This window comes from Phyllopteryx taeniolatus, chromosome 21 (genome assembly GCF_024500385.1).
Source record: "Phyllopteryx taeniolatus isolate TA_2022b chromosome 21, UOR_Ptae_1.2, whole genome shotgun sequence".
Classification (NCBI taxonomy): Eukaryota; Metazoa; Chordata; class Actinopteri; order Syngnathiformes; family Syngnathidae; genus Phyllopteryx; species Phyllopteryx taeniolatus.
In genome coordinates, this window is record NC_084522.1 from 2865633 (window position 1) to 2881837 (window position 16205).

At 43.6% G+C, this 16205-nt stretch overlaps 3 protein-coding genes across 9 annotated transcripts in view; all 3 read left to right on the forward strand.

Annotated features, from left to right (window-relative positions):
* Positions 1 to 16205, forward strand: part of LOC133471496 (protein spire homolog 1-like) — an 89767-nt gene that overhangs the window by 70233 nt on the left and 3329 nt on the right. The window lies entirely within an intron of this gene.
* On the forward strand, positions 501 to 4314 carry LOC133471504 (putative HLA class I histocompatibility antigen, alpha chain H). Of its 2 annotated transcripts, XM_061761111.1 has the most exons (8): positions 501 to 658; positions 1385 to 1651; positions 1776 to 2054; positions 2439 to 2747; positions 2822 to 2929; positions 3006 to 3023; positions 3696 to 3777; positions 3855 to 4314. In XM_061761111.1, the coding sequence occupies exons 1-7, from the start codon at positions 595 to 597 to the stop codon at positions 3755 to 3757; spliced, it is 1107 nt and encodes a 368-aa protein (XP_061617095.1). In that variant the 5' UTR covers positions 501 to 594; the 3' UTR covers positions 3758 to 3777; positions 3855 to 4314. The 2 variants fall into 2 exon arrangements, with proteins under 2 accessions (XP_061617095.1, XP_061617096.1); XM_061761112.1 differs by lacking the exons at positions 2822 to 2929; positions 3006 to 3023.
* On the forward strand, positions 6987 to 14253 carry LOC133471509 (uncharacterized). Of its 3 annotated transcripts, XM_061761119.1 has the most exons (4): positions 6987 to 7414; positions 7524 to 8052; positions 10108 to 10149; positions 10811 to 14253. In XM_061761119.1, the coding sequence occupies exons 1-4, from the start codon at positions 7259 to 7261 to the stop codon at positions 11080 to 11082; spliced, it is 999 nt and encodes a 332-aa protein (XP_061617103.1). In that variant the 5' UTR covers positions 6987 to 7258; the 3' UTR covers positions 11083 to 14253. The 3 variants fall into 3 exon arrangements, with proteins under 3 accessions (XP_061617103.1, XP_061617104.1, XP_061617105.1); XM_061761120.1 differs by lacking the exon at positions 10108 to 10149 and having other exon boundaries at positions 10811 to 14252; XM_061761121.1 differs by lacking the exons at positions 10108 to 10149; positions 10811 to 14253 and adding an exon at positions 8053 to 8482 and having other exon boundaries at positions 7524 to 7864.

Genomic DNA, 16205 nt, shown 5'->3' on the forward strand with positions numbered 1-16205 from the left:
CTCAATCCAACGCATGACACTTGTATCGCACTTTTCTAGGCACTCCAAGACACGACTTGTGAAGCAGTCTGACGAAGCGTGGCTGCCATTCTGCGCCTGCGGCCCCTCAGACTGTGTGACCTCACTCTATTTTTCTTATCATCCCAACAAACATCAAATATTTTCCTGGAACTGACAAAATGAGAGGAAAATCCACACCCTTGGGAAGTTTGATGACTTTTGCATGAACATAGCGCAGATGTAGTTTTCCTCCACGCATGTCGTCGTATGTTTCTTCGGAAAGTGGGCTGGCGCGGTCACGTGACTTTCCCGAAAGGCTCGCGCGCGCGCGCCAAGAACGAAAGCGTCGCTGTTTCAGCACAAGCTTCCAAAAACACTCGCGCTGCTCCTCGTCTCCGATTTCGCACACTCGACTTCATTTGAGCGACACAACAACGCCACGCGAGTCAAATCTTGTCGCCCAATGATGAGGAATGCCAAAGTGACGTCATCGGCACAGGTAGAGAAGGCGCGTCTTCCGGTTGGCTGTCATTTGCCGTTCGGCCGTCGACGAGGAGGCGTCGTCGTCGCTTTGTGGACGAAAAGGAGCAAAACATGGCGAAGCTGAACTTGTTTGTCTTGTTTGTCGCGGCTGCGCAAATCCACAGCGTGACGCCCGGTAAGTGCACTTTGTCCACAACTTGATGATCCCGATCGTGTTCCGATGATTGGTGTCGACGCTCTTGACTTTGCCGGAAGCAACACTTGGACCGCTCAGTCCGAAGTTCTTGCAACTGGTTTCACTTGGCAAAGCTGCCATTGGAATATTCGCCTCACGGAGGCGGCATTTCAATATATGTGGGAAAAAAATACAAATCAAATCTCATTTCTTGAAATAACGACAAACAAAATCTGCGTAAAAAAAAAAAAAAGTCTTCAGCGTATCCTTTAGTAGATCATAATTCTAACATATTTATTGTAAGAAGTTCCTTTATATTTCTCATTTGGATATTTCAGGAACAGAGTTACAACTTAAGTTTACAAAATATATCGTCTACATTTATTGACGAATCTGTTATTAAGGACTATTAAATCAATTTATTTAGCAAGGGCATGATAATTGTAACATGATAGTCAAAATTCAATCAAATGAATTATGAGCGTCTGTTGTCGAATCCATTGCGAAGTTTGTGTGTAAGAATAAGTTGAAATAAATATTAAAGTATTTAAATGACCACAAAAGAAAATGGAATCTTTTGTATCTTTTGATTTTAATTATTTTCCCTAAAAAAGACGTTCAAATGTTTCAACTGAAGACAAAATCATTTGAAATAGGAAGAGTGCAAGATTTTGGGCCATCAAACAAAAAAGTAAGATCAACCTTTTTGTTTGTTTTTTCTTTCAGTGCTTCACACGCTCAAGTATTTCATTACAGCATCGTCTCAAATTCCAAACATCCCAGACTACTCGTCGGTCGGTTATGTTGACGACGTTCCGATTTCGCGCTACGACAGCAAGAGCAGGAAAGCAAAACCCAAACAGGACTGGATGAACAAAATCACAGCAGATGATCCTCACTACTGGGAGAGAAACACACAGATCAGTATTGCTAATGAGCAGACCGACAAAGTCAACATCGAAACTGCCAAAGAGCGCTTCAACCAAACTGGAGGTTTGTTGACGTTCAGCTTTCCACAATTCAAATAGATTTCATGTGCTCGTACACGTTCTTCCTCCTCATAAACACGTTTCCTTCTCTCTCGACATGGTGTCACTCTTCAACGTCATTCTCTCAGGTGTTCACATGTTCCAGGTGATGTCCGGCTGCGAATGGGACGACGAGACCGATGAGGTTGATGGTTGGGAACACCACAGTTACGATGGAGAAGCCTTCATCTTGTTGGAGGTGAAGACAATGAGATGGATCGCAGCTCACCCACAAGCTTTCGTCACCAAACTCAAGTGGGACCGTGACGAACTTTGGAATCTAAACAAGAAGCACTACTTCACTGAGATTTGTCCTTCTTACTTGAAGAAGCATGTGACCAATGGGAGGGACTTCCTGATGAGAACAGGTGCAGTCACATCATGTTAGCACGCCCCCTACAGGACCTTTGCTGGCATTACAAGCTGCACTCTTTCCTCGTTGGCTCCTTTCCTCTCTCACACGTTTTCTCCATCTTTTGTTCTCTCCATCTTTTCACCCTCTCACACAATCTCTCTCTTTTCAATCTGTCATTGATTGTCTCCATCCTTTCTCCTCACACGCTCCCTTCAACTTGTTTTCTTTCCATATTTCCTCCTCTTACACATTCTTCCCATATTTGTTCCTCTCACACATCATCTAGCTATTTTTCACCCTCTCACACATTCTCCCCATCTTTTCCTCCTCTCCCACACTCTCTCTCTCCGTCTCTGCCCCTCTCTCACATGGTGTCCACGTCTCCCTCGGCCCGCAGAGCTTCCCACGGTGTCTCTCCTCCAGAAGACGCCGTCCTCTCCGGTCACCTGCCACGCGACGGGTTTCTACCCCAGCGCGGCCGCCCTGTTTTGGAGGAAGGACGGCGAGGAGCTCCACGAGGACGCGGAGACGGGAGAGACCCTCCGCAACCACGACGGAACCTTCCAGATGACGGCCGACCTGAAAGCGGAGGTGACCGATGAAGCCGAGGGCCGCTACGAATGCGTGTTCCAGCTGTCCGGCGTGGCGGACGACATCGTCGTCAAGCTGGAGAGAAGAAGCATCCGGAGCAACGCGCGCATCCGAGGTGACCGACGCTCAGATCGTCGCGCGTCGGAACGATCGCTCACACGTTTTCTTCTTTCTTCTCACTCTGCGAAGAGGAAGAAAAGAGGAAGATGGCGCTGGCCGTCGCTGTCCCGCTGGCGGTCCTCGCTCTGGCGGCGGCGGCGGTCGCCGTCCTCGTCAAGCTTTACAAAAGCAGACGAGGTGAGGGACGCCGACGTTCGCTCTGTCGGGAAGATTTGTGCCCATCGTGACCTTTGTGTCTCTGTTTTCTTTGCAGCCAAATACGATCCAGCTTGTAAGTCAAACGACTTCTGTTTCCTTTGAGCCGCGGTCGGCAAAGCGGTCGTGCGAAGGTCTGATGCGGACCTTTGCTACAAAAGTGCGCACGAGGAGTCGCAAATAGTCAGCCGTGGAACGACGGACACGTGAATGTCGACGTCGCTATCGTTGTGGGAAAAAGGACTCGCTCCCTAAGGCGGAGAAAACCCGAAACCGAATGGAAGTCAATTTAGATTTGGTGGAAAATGTACGACTTAGTTCACTCGTGTTCCTTGGCCCTCAACGGCGAAGCGTGCCAAAGCCGCACTCGGGTTCATTCGATTGAAGCTCCTCCCCTCGCTTCGACAAAGTTCCTCGGCCCCGAGATGCCACCGGGTGGCGCCAAACCTCTATTTTAATATTAGATATGGTTTTGGGCTGAGCGCAAAGACGGCGAATAACAGAAGCTAGCTTCCCCTCAATCAATATTCCCCAACATCCGAATTCCTGAATTGGAAATATGCGGCTATGAACTGTACGATTCCAAAGAAATTCCCCACCACACTCTCGTAGTCAGGAAGTAGAAGATTTGTCCCAACCGCAGCTCAAAGTACGAGTGAAGATGGATTCAAGAGGCCTTCGTGGAGCAAATGTCCTTCCTTCCAGTCGGACTTGTTTTCATTCACATCTTTTTTTTCATTCATCGCAGCCGTCGACGCCGATTCCGAGCCCGCCTCCGAGCCCGCCGCCCCGACGCCCGCTTCCGAGTGAGACGCAGCCGCCGTCGCACGGTGAGTTCGCCGACGCGGACTCCGCTCGTGTTCTCGGGACTCTTTCCAGGTGCGTTCACGTGCTCTTCTCCGTGCAGGTGTCGGAACACGAGAGAGACGTCTCCATCGAGCGCTTTCTCATCACGCTTGGGATTTGTTCTTCACGCAGACAATTTGTGCAATTATGATGTTTCTGTGAAGTCACAGTTTTTGCTGGCTTTGGTGTCTCGGGTGAGACTCGTTTGAGTCGATGGGGTTGCTTTCTTCTGTCCGTTAAGTTTGTCAGAAATCGGCGCAGTCACACACTGAGAGGATTTCTTCTTTCGTTGTATCAAGCACTTGAATAGCTACGATGAATTGATATCACAATGTGTCGATTGCTGGTTTGCCTCGCACTCCTTTTATCAGTCCAAAATGATTTTATAATCCTGTTATCGATTCACTTCAACAAACAACTCTGTCAATTTGTACTTTGCTCAGAATGTGACAATGTTGTTGATTGCGTTTGTTTTTGGAACTTGAGATCGAGATTTGGACCAATAAACGGATGATCGTAAAGATGTGTCGTTCTGAATTTGACCATTTTTAGGAGGCTTTTCTTGCCCTCCCGGAACATACTACGTGTTTCGTGTTGATGAAAGTCAGCAGTCGCATGGCCGAAAGCCGGTCCAACCCGTTGTCGTCGGTGCCGTGGCTCGCTGACAAACAATTGTGCGTCTCGCAGCACCAAACTTGAACTTTCACTTTCTGTTGGAAGCGTTTGGGCGCGCCTCATAAAAACAAGCAAGGACAAAAAGATGAGTTTTGGCCGTTCCACACGAAAATGCACACATTTTCTTTCACCCTCTAACATACTATTGTTCAAATATATTTGTTTTTGTTTTTGACATGTCATTATTTGTATTTATTTATCAAAGTGTCCTTTTTTTTTTTTTTTTTACACTGGTAAGACGTTAGAAAACTTAAAATAAGGACAAAATACAATAGAAAATCATGAACTTCCAAGGGTAAAATCAAGCCATTTATTTGTACATTTTAAACATGCAAAAATCATTTGTATCACCTGAGTAAAGAAAGTCATTCACAAGGTCATTTCTTCCATGCAAATAATAGAAATACATGGATTCAGTTTTATACATACAAATCCCATTTCGCACATGAACTCCAAATCTTTTTGGCCTTCTTGTTTTGATAATTCAATATAAATCCTTGTGAAATACTGGGAAAAAAAGCGGCTTTGTGATTGACAAATTTGCATTGATAAACATTGCTAATAAGATGAGGAGATTCATCACATGCTCGTGTCATGATACAGAATTTTCATTGAAATCTTACTACATCCTTTCGTAGTTTCACAGTGAGTGTTCGTAAACAAAACTTTGGACCAAGGTAGCCGATATGCAATCCATAATTTGTCGGAAGATCACTCATCTGAAACAATGGACACGTTTGATTGATAGCGCTTGTGTCTTGCTGGCAGTTCGGGCAACCGCGGCGCCCGCCAGGCGGCGTCCTCGCCAGTTCGCGTTTCGCCAACGAAGAAGAACGCAAACAAGATGGAGACGGTGCCCGTCGCAGTCAATATACGTCATTCGTTTCGCTAAACAATTCAATTGGGACAAGTACATAACCGCACCGAAGGTAGATACACGTCGAAAAGGGAACACTTTGTCGTCGTCACCGTTTTGGACGATTTATTCCCCGCAAAGCTCTCTCGTCAGCGAGAATGCGGAAGTGAGCAAGCTAAAGCTAAGCTAGTGCTATCTAGCGACGTCATAAGTTGTTGTTATAGCGTCGTTGAATACACATTTATGAATAATCATTAAAAAAAAACACCACAATATTCGTATCGAAACGTGTATGCTGCGAACAAAACAAAACAAAAAAACAGGCACGGAAATTAGCGACACGAAGCACAGAGCCCGGTAAAGTGTTGTTGTTATTGTTGTGGAGGGGAAACAAAATGTGCAAAGTCCAAATGCTGCGAGCTTTGGTGAATCAGCGACTAAACGCTGCCGTTGAAGAAATATTTGTGGCGTTTGAAACAACGATGGCGGAGTACGAGGAGGAACTGTGTCGATCCAAACAGGAGATCGAGCGACAGCGCCGACTGCTGGACGCTGTTTGCAAGCCTCGAGACTCTAATAGCTCATTATACCATAGTTACTCTATATTTATTGTTCATGTCGACCTCCATATATCGTATCACTTTTTGAATCATAACCTCTGCAGGGGTGTCAATAGCTGTTTCGTATTATTCATTACCACTCACTCATATCATACTCACCGCCAGTGTCACGCTAAGGTACTTACTACCATATCAGGTGAACTCCTTCGATAGTATTGTGTTAGACATTCCGACATTGGTCCGACTCCGTATCCCCCCAGTCATGCATGCACAGTGTCTTCCTCTCTTCCATCCAACTTCCTGTGATGAACCTGCATAAACTAGCAACCTCCAATATCAGTAAAGTGTTTAATCAAAGTTCAGAATTGGACTACTAACCTCCCGTTCGGATACATCACGCATCAATGTGTCCACTTTACCTGGGCACCCTTCTTCGATAGCTGTCTGCGGTTCGCCGGCAGTAGATGTTACTGGTAGGAGTCAGTACAGCAAAGTTCCTAGAGGCTCCTCGCCCAGCAAATACACAACAACAGGAATACAAACCACCATTGCAGAGGCCCAGCTGACGAGTCCTGTAAACAAGTCCTTGAATAAATTAATCACACCTCTGCAAAAGATGTTCCTGCCGGGACTCCAGAATTCCTGCCTTCATATCCCAGAGAAGGGCCAAGTCGACAATGGTCACCAAACATTGATATGATTTCCATAAATAACGAATAAATAATTTGTGTGCTTACCCAATCGGCGGATCTAAATTTGTAATTCGCGAGCTATGAAACTTGTGCAGCCTCCTGAGGCTTTTTGTTTTTAACGCAATTAATATCCCACTTCCCTCGTTCCTGTTTGGGCAAAAACCGCCTCCTCCCCTGCCATCACGTAACTAGTATTTGAAAGTTGATCGGTTTGAACTCCCGATTACAATCGCTACACGTGGTTTTCCTCCTCAGTACCGCGATATTCCTGCGAGATTGACGATTTAAAAATAGCTCTGGTACCGACTGATTTCTTATTATTACTCCCCGGGTGTACAAGAAACGGCTTGCTACACCCACGTCACTGCGCATGATCTTCCCCTGATTCCTCTACCAGTCTGCAGGTATCCTTCATTGCTTTTGTCTTTGTTATTGTTGCGGGTAAACTGAAAAGCCAAAACCGGCGACCGACCCGCGGCTGAGAGGGGACACACTGGGTTCTCACTTGTCAATAAGTTCACGCGAGCACGACCGAGCCTCCCATAGTCACCTGTTCAGTAAACGGCGTTTCTGTCATCGCTTCTAAATTTGGTTGATATCCGCTTACTTTCTAGCTTGTTCAATTAAGTCAGTGGAAGATTTTTAAGTCGAACTAACCTTTGTTCTTGTCTTCCATTTTCCCATGAGCCCTGGGGGAGCGACCGGGGACGACCGCCGCCATCAACGTCGTCATCTTGCGCTTCCTTTTCCACACGCGTCGGGAACGCGCCTGTCTGTCAGGGAAGACGTGACCGCGCCACCTCATCCACACGCAGCATCAGCACTGGGGCGCCCCAAGGTTGTGTCCTCTCTCCGCTGCTCTTCTCTCTCTACACGAACGACTGCACCTCAGCGAACCCGACTGTCAAACTCCTGAAGTTTGCAGATGACACCGCTGTCATCGACAGGAAGCGGAGCGCCCGGAGCTGCGGTGCGGCCGACACAACCTGGAGCTGAACACGCTCAAGACTGTAGAGATGATCGTGGACTTCAGGAGGCATCCTTCGCCACAGCTGCCCCTCACGTTGTCCAGCCGCCTTGTGTCAACCGTCGAGACCTTCAAGTTCCTGGGAATTACAATCTCCCAGGACCTGAAGTGGGCGACCAACATCAACTCCGTCCTCAAAAAGGCCCAGCAGAGGATGTACTTCCTGCGGCTTCCGAGAAAGCACGGCCTGCCACCGGAGCTGCTGAGACAGTTCTACACAGCGGTCGTCGAATCGGTCCTGTGTTCTTCCATCACGGTCTGGTTTGGCGCTGCTACAAAAAAGGACAAACTCCGACTGCAGCGGACAATCAAAACTGCTGAAAGGATTGTCGGCACCCCCCTACCCACCCTTGAGGACTTGCACGCTGCCAGAACTAAGACAAGGGCGTGCAAAATCCTCTCGGACCCTGCGCACCCCGGTCACCAGCTCTTCCAGCTCCTTCCCTCAGGTAGGCGCTACCGATCAATGCAAACTAGAACTAGTAGACATTCCAACAGCTTCTTCCCTCTTGCGATCAACTTCTTAAACAGCTAACCTATAATTCCATTACAACAAGCTGGCAATTTTTTTGACTTGAGTTCTTTATGTCTCCAAAGTGTTCTGTAAATTGACTGTCTGTTGTACTAGAGCGGCTCCAACTACCGGAGACAAATTCCTTGTGTGTTTTGGACATACTTGGCAAATAAAGATGATTCTGATTCTGATAACAACAAAAAATAATTTTTATATAAGAGAAAATTCTCACTCTTCCATCATTCCAATATTTTTGATCTTGGGAAAAAAAATAATCTAGTTTAAAGATGACTGTTTTTTCAAACAGCTCATGTTTTATTTCGGGAAAAATGGCTTATAAGATTGACTTGGATTTAAGGCAAATTAGGGAATGTTTTGCTGTTGCTGCTTTGTCGTCAGATTCGTCTTCCGTCCAAGCCCTACGCCACGTTGCCCGTCTACACTTTGGGCCCCAGCGCGCCGGCTAAAGACGAAGCGGGCGCATCTTCGGCCTCATCCGAGTCGTTCGGGTCGCCCCGGAACCGCCGAAGCGTCTACAAGTCAGTTTTCTCCATTTCAAAAGAAAAAAACATCCCTCGAGCTAACAAAGATGATTTATTACTTTAGATGCAGTACAGGATTTCTATGCAAGTCTTGTATAGATTATATATATTTTTCTAATTAAAAAGAATGTAAAAAAAAAAAAAAAAAAAAGTTCAATTTATCACTAATAAAAAAAAATTGTGATAAAATTCTAAAATATTTGAATCGTAGACCAATTGAAAATTATAGTGGGATATTTTTAGTTTTTAGATACGAATAGATTTTTATTTAACAAAGAGAAAATAGCTTGAAAATATAAACTTTTCTGTCACATTCAATTTACATAATTACAAAAAAGACAAGTTTTACGGAGTCCCCCTGGTGCCAAGGTATGAGAAAAATAAAAATCATTGATAATCTGTACCCTCAGTTTCGTAATCCGTACCCTCAGTTTAACAAATGTCTGGGGCTCCGTATACCTACGTATATCTGTCAAGTGAAGTAAGTTCTATTTGGATGTTATATTCTTACTGGTGTGAATTCTGTGAATAAATTGTCATGTCGTGATATATCCTACATCCCATTTGTTCAACTGAAAGGCAATATTGCTGTAGTTGATCATTATATCGCAGTACTAGCAGGACCGGCTACAATTAGCCTGCGTGTTTCCTTTCACTTAACCGTGCTTTTAAGCATTCGCTTGCTGCAATCACGCTATCACGATAAACCTTCTTATCCCCGATATGTTGACGTAAGTGTAGTTTTTTTTCTGGCACATAGCGGCCACCAAAGGGGTCCTAGTTGAGTTGAGTTCTCGCCGCAGAAGCGCAAGTTCGCAGACAGACAAATGCGTCCGCGATGGATCAAGCAATGCAAGTATCTTGTCTGCAGTTATTCACCTTTTTGTTTCACGATAACGATTTGTTGGGGCTACTTACTGCCGGACTGAGCTACTGGGTTCTGCTAAGGTGCTCCAGTATATGCTAAAACATATGGCTAATACACACCCAGAGAATCACATTCAAATTCAAACATTCATTTGATTGATTGAGGAATGTTGTCCGCGTTACATGGCCCTTTTACAAATGAGCAGAATCATATTGCCAAGTTCAAGTACTTTTCCTCTTGTTGTGTCTTCAAAGTTTGCCATGGTTATTCAATGAAGCGTAGTGTCCTCTGGTTGTCAAGTGTAAGCCATTTCATGCTCATCAATTGCAGGTAGGCTGTGGTCTGATGATAATGATCACGGTGATTATGCCAATACCCATAAAATATGTGTGGTCATTTACTGAATTTATAGAAAATTGAATTGTGAAACCAATGCCATGTGTGATAGACTAAACTGCAAACTATACGACAAAAATGGAATGCAGAGATTGAACTCCAGACGTGCTAATATACACACAGGGCAGATTCACTCATTTTGCACATTGTTGAGTTTGACAGGAACCTTATTTTTGTTTCGCAGGATGGATTCAAATTTTCGAAAATTCCTTCAAGAGCAAAGAAGGTCATTGCCACCTTTATTGAAGAGAAGCTATGTACCCCCTTGTAAACATTTGTCATTTCATCGAGCTGTATCTTCAAGGCAATGTTTTTGCTTCGTATACGTGCAGTGTGAAATGGTTGATTTTTTTTTGGGGGGGGGGGAGTTTGTAAACGTGCAATATCACTCTCAGTAATCAGGGTTTATGTGGCGAAGTGAAGTTGCACACCAATTATTTTTGGCAGGTGGTGAGTCTAGTACACAGTGTAAATCAAGAAGTACATCAACTATTTGACATGAAAGAAATAGCCTAACTCTAGTAATTGAGTGCATGCACCAATGACCTCGTTTGTGAATATCTCTGTCATCAATGTAAGTGTGTGGCAAGGCAGTCATGTGAACCACAATGTACATTAGGTATGGGTTATATACAGTGTGCTATGAGGCAATGCAATCTTGAAATGTGAACAGTGGGAAATGTTGATCAGCTGTTTCGTACAGTAGTTTCTGGCAGCTCGATCAGAAAAAAGAGCTCTGTTATTGTCAATCATTTCTCTACCTGGCTTTAACAAACACGTTTTACTCTCTAGGCTTGTCATTATGTTTCAGAATGATTGATGGCCATGCTATTGCAGTATTGCTACAGCTTCTTGTTGGATTACAAATGTTCTTCTTTGTTCCTCAGATCGATTGCTACGCTGTCCATGCAATGACAGATCAGCAGCTGACAGAATTGGAGAGCGAATTGCAATACGTCAGTACTGCAGAAGAGAAGTGGCTGTGTTTGAAGGAACCAACACAACCATATCCAAAGCAACTGAATCTTTGATTTCAAGAATTCAACAAAAGCGGGGATCCACCAATGGCCTTACAGATGAGCGTGTGAAAAAACTTTCTGGCAACGCAATTATCAAATGGGCCAATTTGAAGAGTATCAGGGCAGATTTGTGCAGGTGAGACAGAGAAGAGGGGGAGGCACAAGACATTTAATACAACAATGTCACAATGAATAGAAATAGGCAAAACACTATTTTTTCCGGATGGAAAATCCAAACTAGGCGGGGAAAGTGATTTCGAATTTACAATGCGAGACTTCACCGAAGAAATGCTTGAGCCACAAACAACTTTAGGTGAGCAGTATGAAAAGCGAAAGGTGAAAAAAACATTCCGACTTTATTTGTCATGCAAAAAGGTCTCTTCTAATAATGACCGTGGAAATGTTCTTCATGAACCTGCATGACGCCTGTTCTGAGAGTTGGACTGCGTTGGAGGGAACAGCTAATGTGCTTACCTTGGACAGCGGAATTGTGGGAGCGGTAGGTGGACTCTTAACAGAGAACGAAATCGGTGATGAAGAAGTTATCATTGTTGACACGGATGCTGTCTTCAGACATACCTTTGCTGATTATGCCACTTATGATGTTGATGCGTTTCGAATATCTGAAAAAAAAATCATCAGGAGTTGCAATGAACGGCAGCTGAGGAAACTGTACAGGTAATATTTTCATCTTTTCAATTCATTATAGTTCTGTAATTGGTTTTGACTCCTTAAATATATTCAATATTGTTGACCTGAATTACCAAGGAGGATAATGTTTTCGCTGGCATTTGTCAGTTGGTCTGTATGCAAATCACCTCAAAGTACAACATGGATTTCAGACAAAGTGGGTATTATGATGAGGAACAAGTGATTATATTTGTGTATGCATCCAGATATTTATGCTTCAAGTGTCAACCTTTTTCTGAACATGCCTGATTCCTCAAGATGTACTCTTGGTGTGATGGACACACGACATCTACTGGCCAGTGAGGATACTGTGTCAAACTGATATTTAATATGAATTCATATTTCATATTGAATTTGCCTCTATAGTGGCAAAGGTAATATATTAGTTTATATGTGCCAATAGTTGACTTTGGAAGTCTTGAAATGGCATGTTAAAGGCCCTTTAAAAACTTTGTTTTAGTGTGGGTCTATGCACATATGGTCAATTGATGGATACAGAATGAGCAAAACCAACAATGAGAGAGCATGAATCGAAAGTGACAGCCACATGGGTTCTCGGGTGTGGAGTGTTTGGTGTATGTGGTGTGGAACTAATATCTTTTTTTTTTTCATTGTAACACAACATCTTTGTTCCCCTATCTATCTGAAGGATAGCAAGTTAAGCCAGCTTTTAGCTGTATTTTAATTTAAATAGTTAAAAACCTTTGATAAACCCAGATACTGTTGCATTTGATGGACAGTTCGGTAGCTACCTTGTCCAGAATGTGTTTTGGGGTCTTTTATAATGTACTGTGGTATGATCAGATAATTATTTTTGGCTGATGATGCACTTTTATGTGGTACATTGTGATATACACTTGCGCTGAAAGTTGGGTCAAACACCTCTATTCATACCAGCCAGAGTGTCTACTTGTTTACACGGAGTTGACATTGTTTACATTACATTTGCACATTGTTTTTGACAAAAGAAGCCCTTTTGGTGTGGTTACACACAACTTTAACTGGTATTGTCATGCAAGTTTGAAGTACTTATTTTTTTTTTTCTCCTTTTATAAAACCGTTCTACTGCTCTTACTGCAAGTTGTACTGTGCATATTTTCATAAAGCAGGTTTCAGGGTAATAGTGTCGATCGCACTACCATGGTGCCTTGTTATACACTGATTGTATAAAAATAAAGTCCGCAAATGTTCCAATCTGAAAAAATGTTTCTGTGTGGAGACAGCCAAATGTAGATATTGTCTACAGTCTACAGGTTTAAGGTCGTCACCTTGTTACTGCCCGATTTGCCAACGTCCATTCGCGTAAACTTGATCGCCTCGTTTCATTGGTCATTGCGCTATCCTCCCAGAAATGTGCAGTATACTGAGGATATACCTAAGGATCAAAATACAGTTCGTACTCAAGCTGGTTTAGCTACCTGAACCAGTAGAAGACAGTTGGTTTTATTCTTCAAACTTCTTTTCATTACCACACACATTTATAGCAACAGACTTAAATGTTCACAATTAGTGATTGTGACATGTTGTCTGAATTACTCACTGCATGCCTGATGGAGGTTTATAGCTACATATTTTGATCACAAAAATCAGCAATTTGGGTGGCAATATCAAGGCGAATACACGTAATAATGATGTCATAGAATATATACAATGAAAAGTATGGCGTGAAATGAACTGCAACAACAAAACATTTCATAAACCCATATATGTCCATGGCCATATATCCATCGACTGGGACTTGAAGGTTGTTCTGCGCCATTATATGTGTACAGAGAGTGAACACATCAGCATCACAAGCAACATCATTGCGGTGGATGCAGTCACCTTCACACCTCATAAAGTCCTCCTCACCAACTTGCCACAAAGGGTCCCGGGTGCCACACAGCTCAGGTGCCATGAACATTGCATGAGGCCGAGCATGAGGCACCCGCTCGTGCTTGGATGGACGAATCAGATGGCTGTTCCACACTTCCTTGGTGGAATCCAACTCATCCTACAGGGGTTACAAAAAGAAGTGTCATAACAAATGGGTTAACGGAACAATATACCATAAAAACGTCAAATTGACACCTTTTATGAAAGGAGCATCTCATTGAAGTGTACAATCGCACCTCTACTAATGTGGATGGATGCCTTCTGTAATCTTGTGGCAAAGTGAGAGTGAAGGAAAAAAACTCACAGCAGTTTCAACATCTTTCATAAAAACTTCACTGAGGTCAAACCAGCTTCCGTGTCCATATTGAGGTCAACTTGTACATTTTTATAAGTATACCGTAATCATAGTTGAAACAATGACCGTTAGAGCACGACCATATTTGTGGCTAGACATAATCCTCTTTGTAATAACAACCTATTTTAAAAAGTAGCATGTATTTACTTTCCAGTCAGCAGAGACTTGCATAGCCATCAGATCCCGACCAGTAGAGTAATGTCTGACATCTTAACAGTTCACCACTGACAACAGGGGTGTGTTGACTTTTTATATCCTTTGTAACCTCTCCTTACCTCTTTTTTAATAGTTGTGATATTGACTGTCTTTACTGTATTAACAGAAATAAAAATGTCCTGTAAATTAAATACATACATACCCGTGCATCCGTTTTCTGTACCGCTTCTCCTCACGTGGGTCGCGGGCGTGCAGGAGCCTATCCCAGCTATCTTCGGGCGAGAGGCGGGGTACACCCTGAACTGGTCACCAGCCAATCACAGGGCACATAGAAACAAACAACCATTCACACCTACGGGCAATTTAGAGTCTTCAATCACCCGAGCATGCATGTTTTTGGGAGGTAGAAGCAAGCCCCCTTTTGAGCTAATACAGCCACGAGTCTTTTGGGGGAATGATGCAACAAGTTTTTCACACCTGGATTTGGGGATCCTCTGCCATTCCTCTTTGCAGATCCTCTCCAGTTCTGTCAGGTTGGATGGCGAACGTTGGTGGGCAGCCATTTTCAGGTCTTTCCAGAGATGCTCAATTGGGTTTAAGTCAGGGCTCTGGCTGGGCCATTCAAAAACAGTCACGGAGTTGATCGGAAGCCACTCCTTCGGTATTTTAGCTGTGTGCTTCGGGTCATTGTAATCATAAATGATAAAGATAATACAAACTGTAATATAATAATAAATAATGAATAACAAATCAATAATATTATAGTATTATAAAATAACAATAGTATAATCAAACATAGCTGGACTCCAATGAAGGTGTAGAACCATTTTAAGGATGATCAGTAGAAATGGACAGCAGCCGAGTTCAATATATGAGTGTCACAGCAAAGGGTCTGAATACTTATGGCTGTGTGATATTTCAGTTTTTTTTTTCTTTTTTTTTAATAAAACAGCAAACATTTCAACAATTACGTTTTTTTTGCTGTGTACATGAATGAGGAAAATTATTAATAAATGATTTTAACAAATGGCTGCAATGTAACAAAGAGTGAAAAAATGAAGGGGGTCTGAAAACTTTCCGTACCCACTGTACATACCGATTTTCTTAATTGAATGAATCATTTTGATGACGGGTGTCCTTTTTTAGCTTTAGCTAGTACCAGCTGTCCTCAAAAATGTTGGTGCACGTGCCCGTCAAGGCCTACCATGCCAAAAGAATCAAATCCAGTGAGACTGCAGCGTAAGTACAATTTGTTTCTAAACTTCTACAAATTGCTCCTTACCAATGATTTATTGTTATTGTTATTTTGAGGGGCAAAGGTTTAATATGTTTGCCAATGGGCAATGCCATTGAACTTTTTCAATTCAAAGTCCCATTCCTGGGAAGAAAAATATCAAAGAGCACATTTGTAACTTTGCCATGATATGGCACAGAGGATGGCCAACATGAAGTAAGCACATGCAAAATGCCTGTGAAATGTTGCTACTTGCCTGTATTAAACCAAGGAAGCAAAACAACATGAGGTTCTTGTCCAGTAGGTCGGCATCAAAATGTCCTTCATCCTTCAGTCTGCGGAAGAGGTCCAGCCGGAATTCCGCACACTCGACGGAGAAAGCCCCACCGACTCTCGATTCTCTGATTCGATGTGCTTCTCCCAACAACAAAGCTCTTGTCACCAGCATGAACATCATTGTGGGTCCCACGAAGGAAACGCTGCCTATCTCGGATGGAACTGTTTTCTGTCCCCATGTCAGATCTCACCATGCGCGCACATCCACCGAATTCCTTCATGGTTTCAATAAAGTAGCCACTGATGACTTTTGGATCACTGCTTGTATGGTATGCATTCAGCCACAGAATTCGCCTTGAAAAACCATCAACGGCTCCACTGATACAAATGCCCAATGGTTTTAATTTGTCATACGAATCCACATGCCAGACAAAATTTGGACCCCGTGCAGTCGTCTTCTCCTTCTAAATTCGGTGCCCTCTGGGTCCATCGTGGAAAGGAGCAGGCGTACATCTTCCTTACGTACGTGCAGCCCCCTGTCTTTGCATTTTGTGTGCATCCACCTGTAGCCATGCAAAGCCCCTGAGCCTTGTAGCTCCTCCCTGATAAAGTCCACAACTGCCTCTGGGTGGTCATAATAGATTCGGCGGAACAATCCATGCTTCTTCACAATTCGT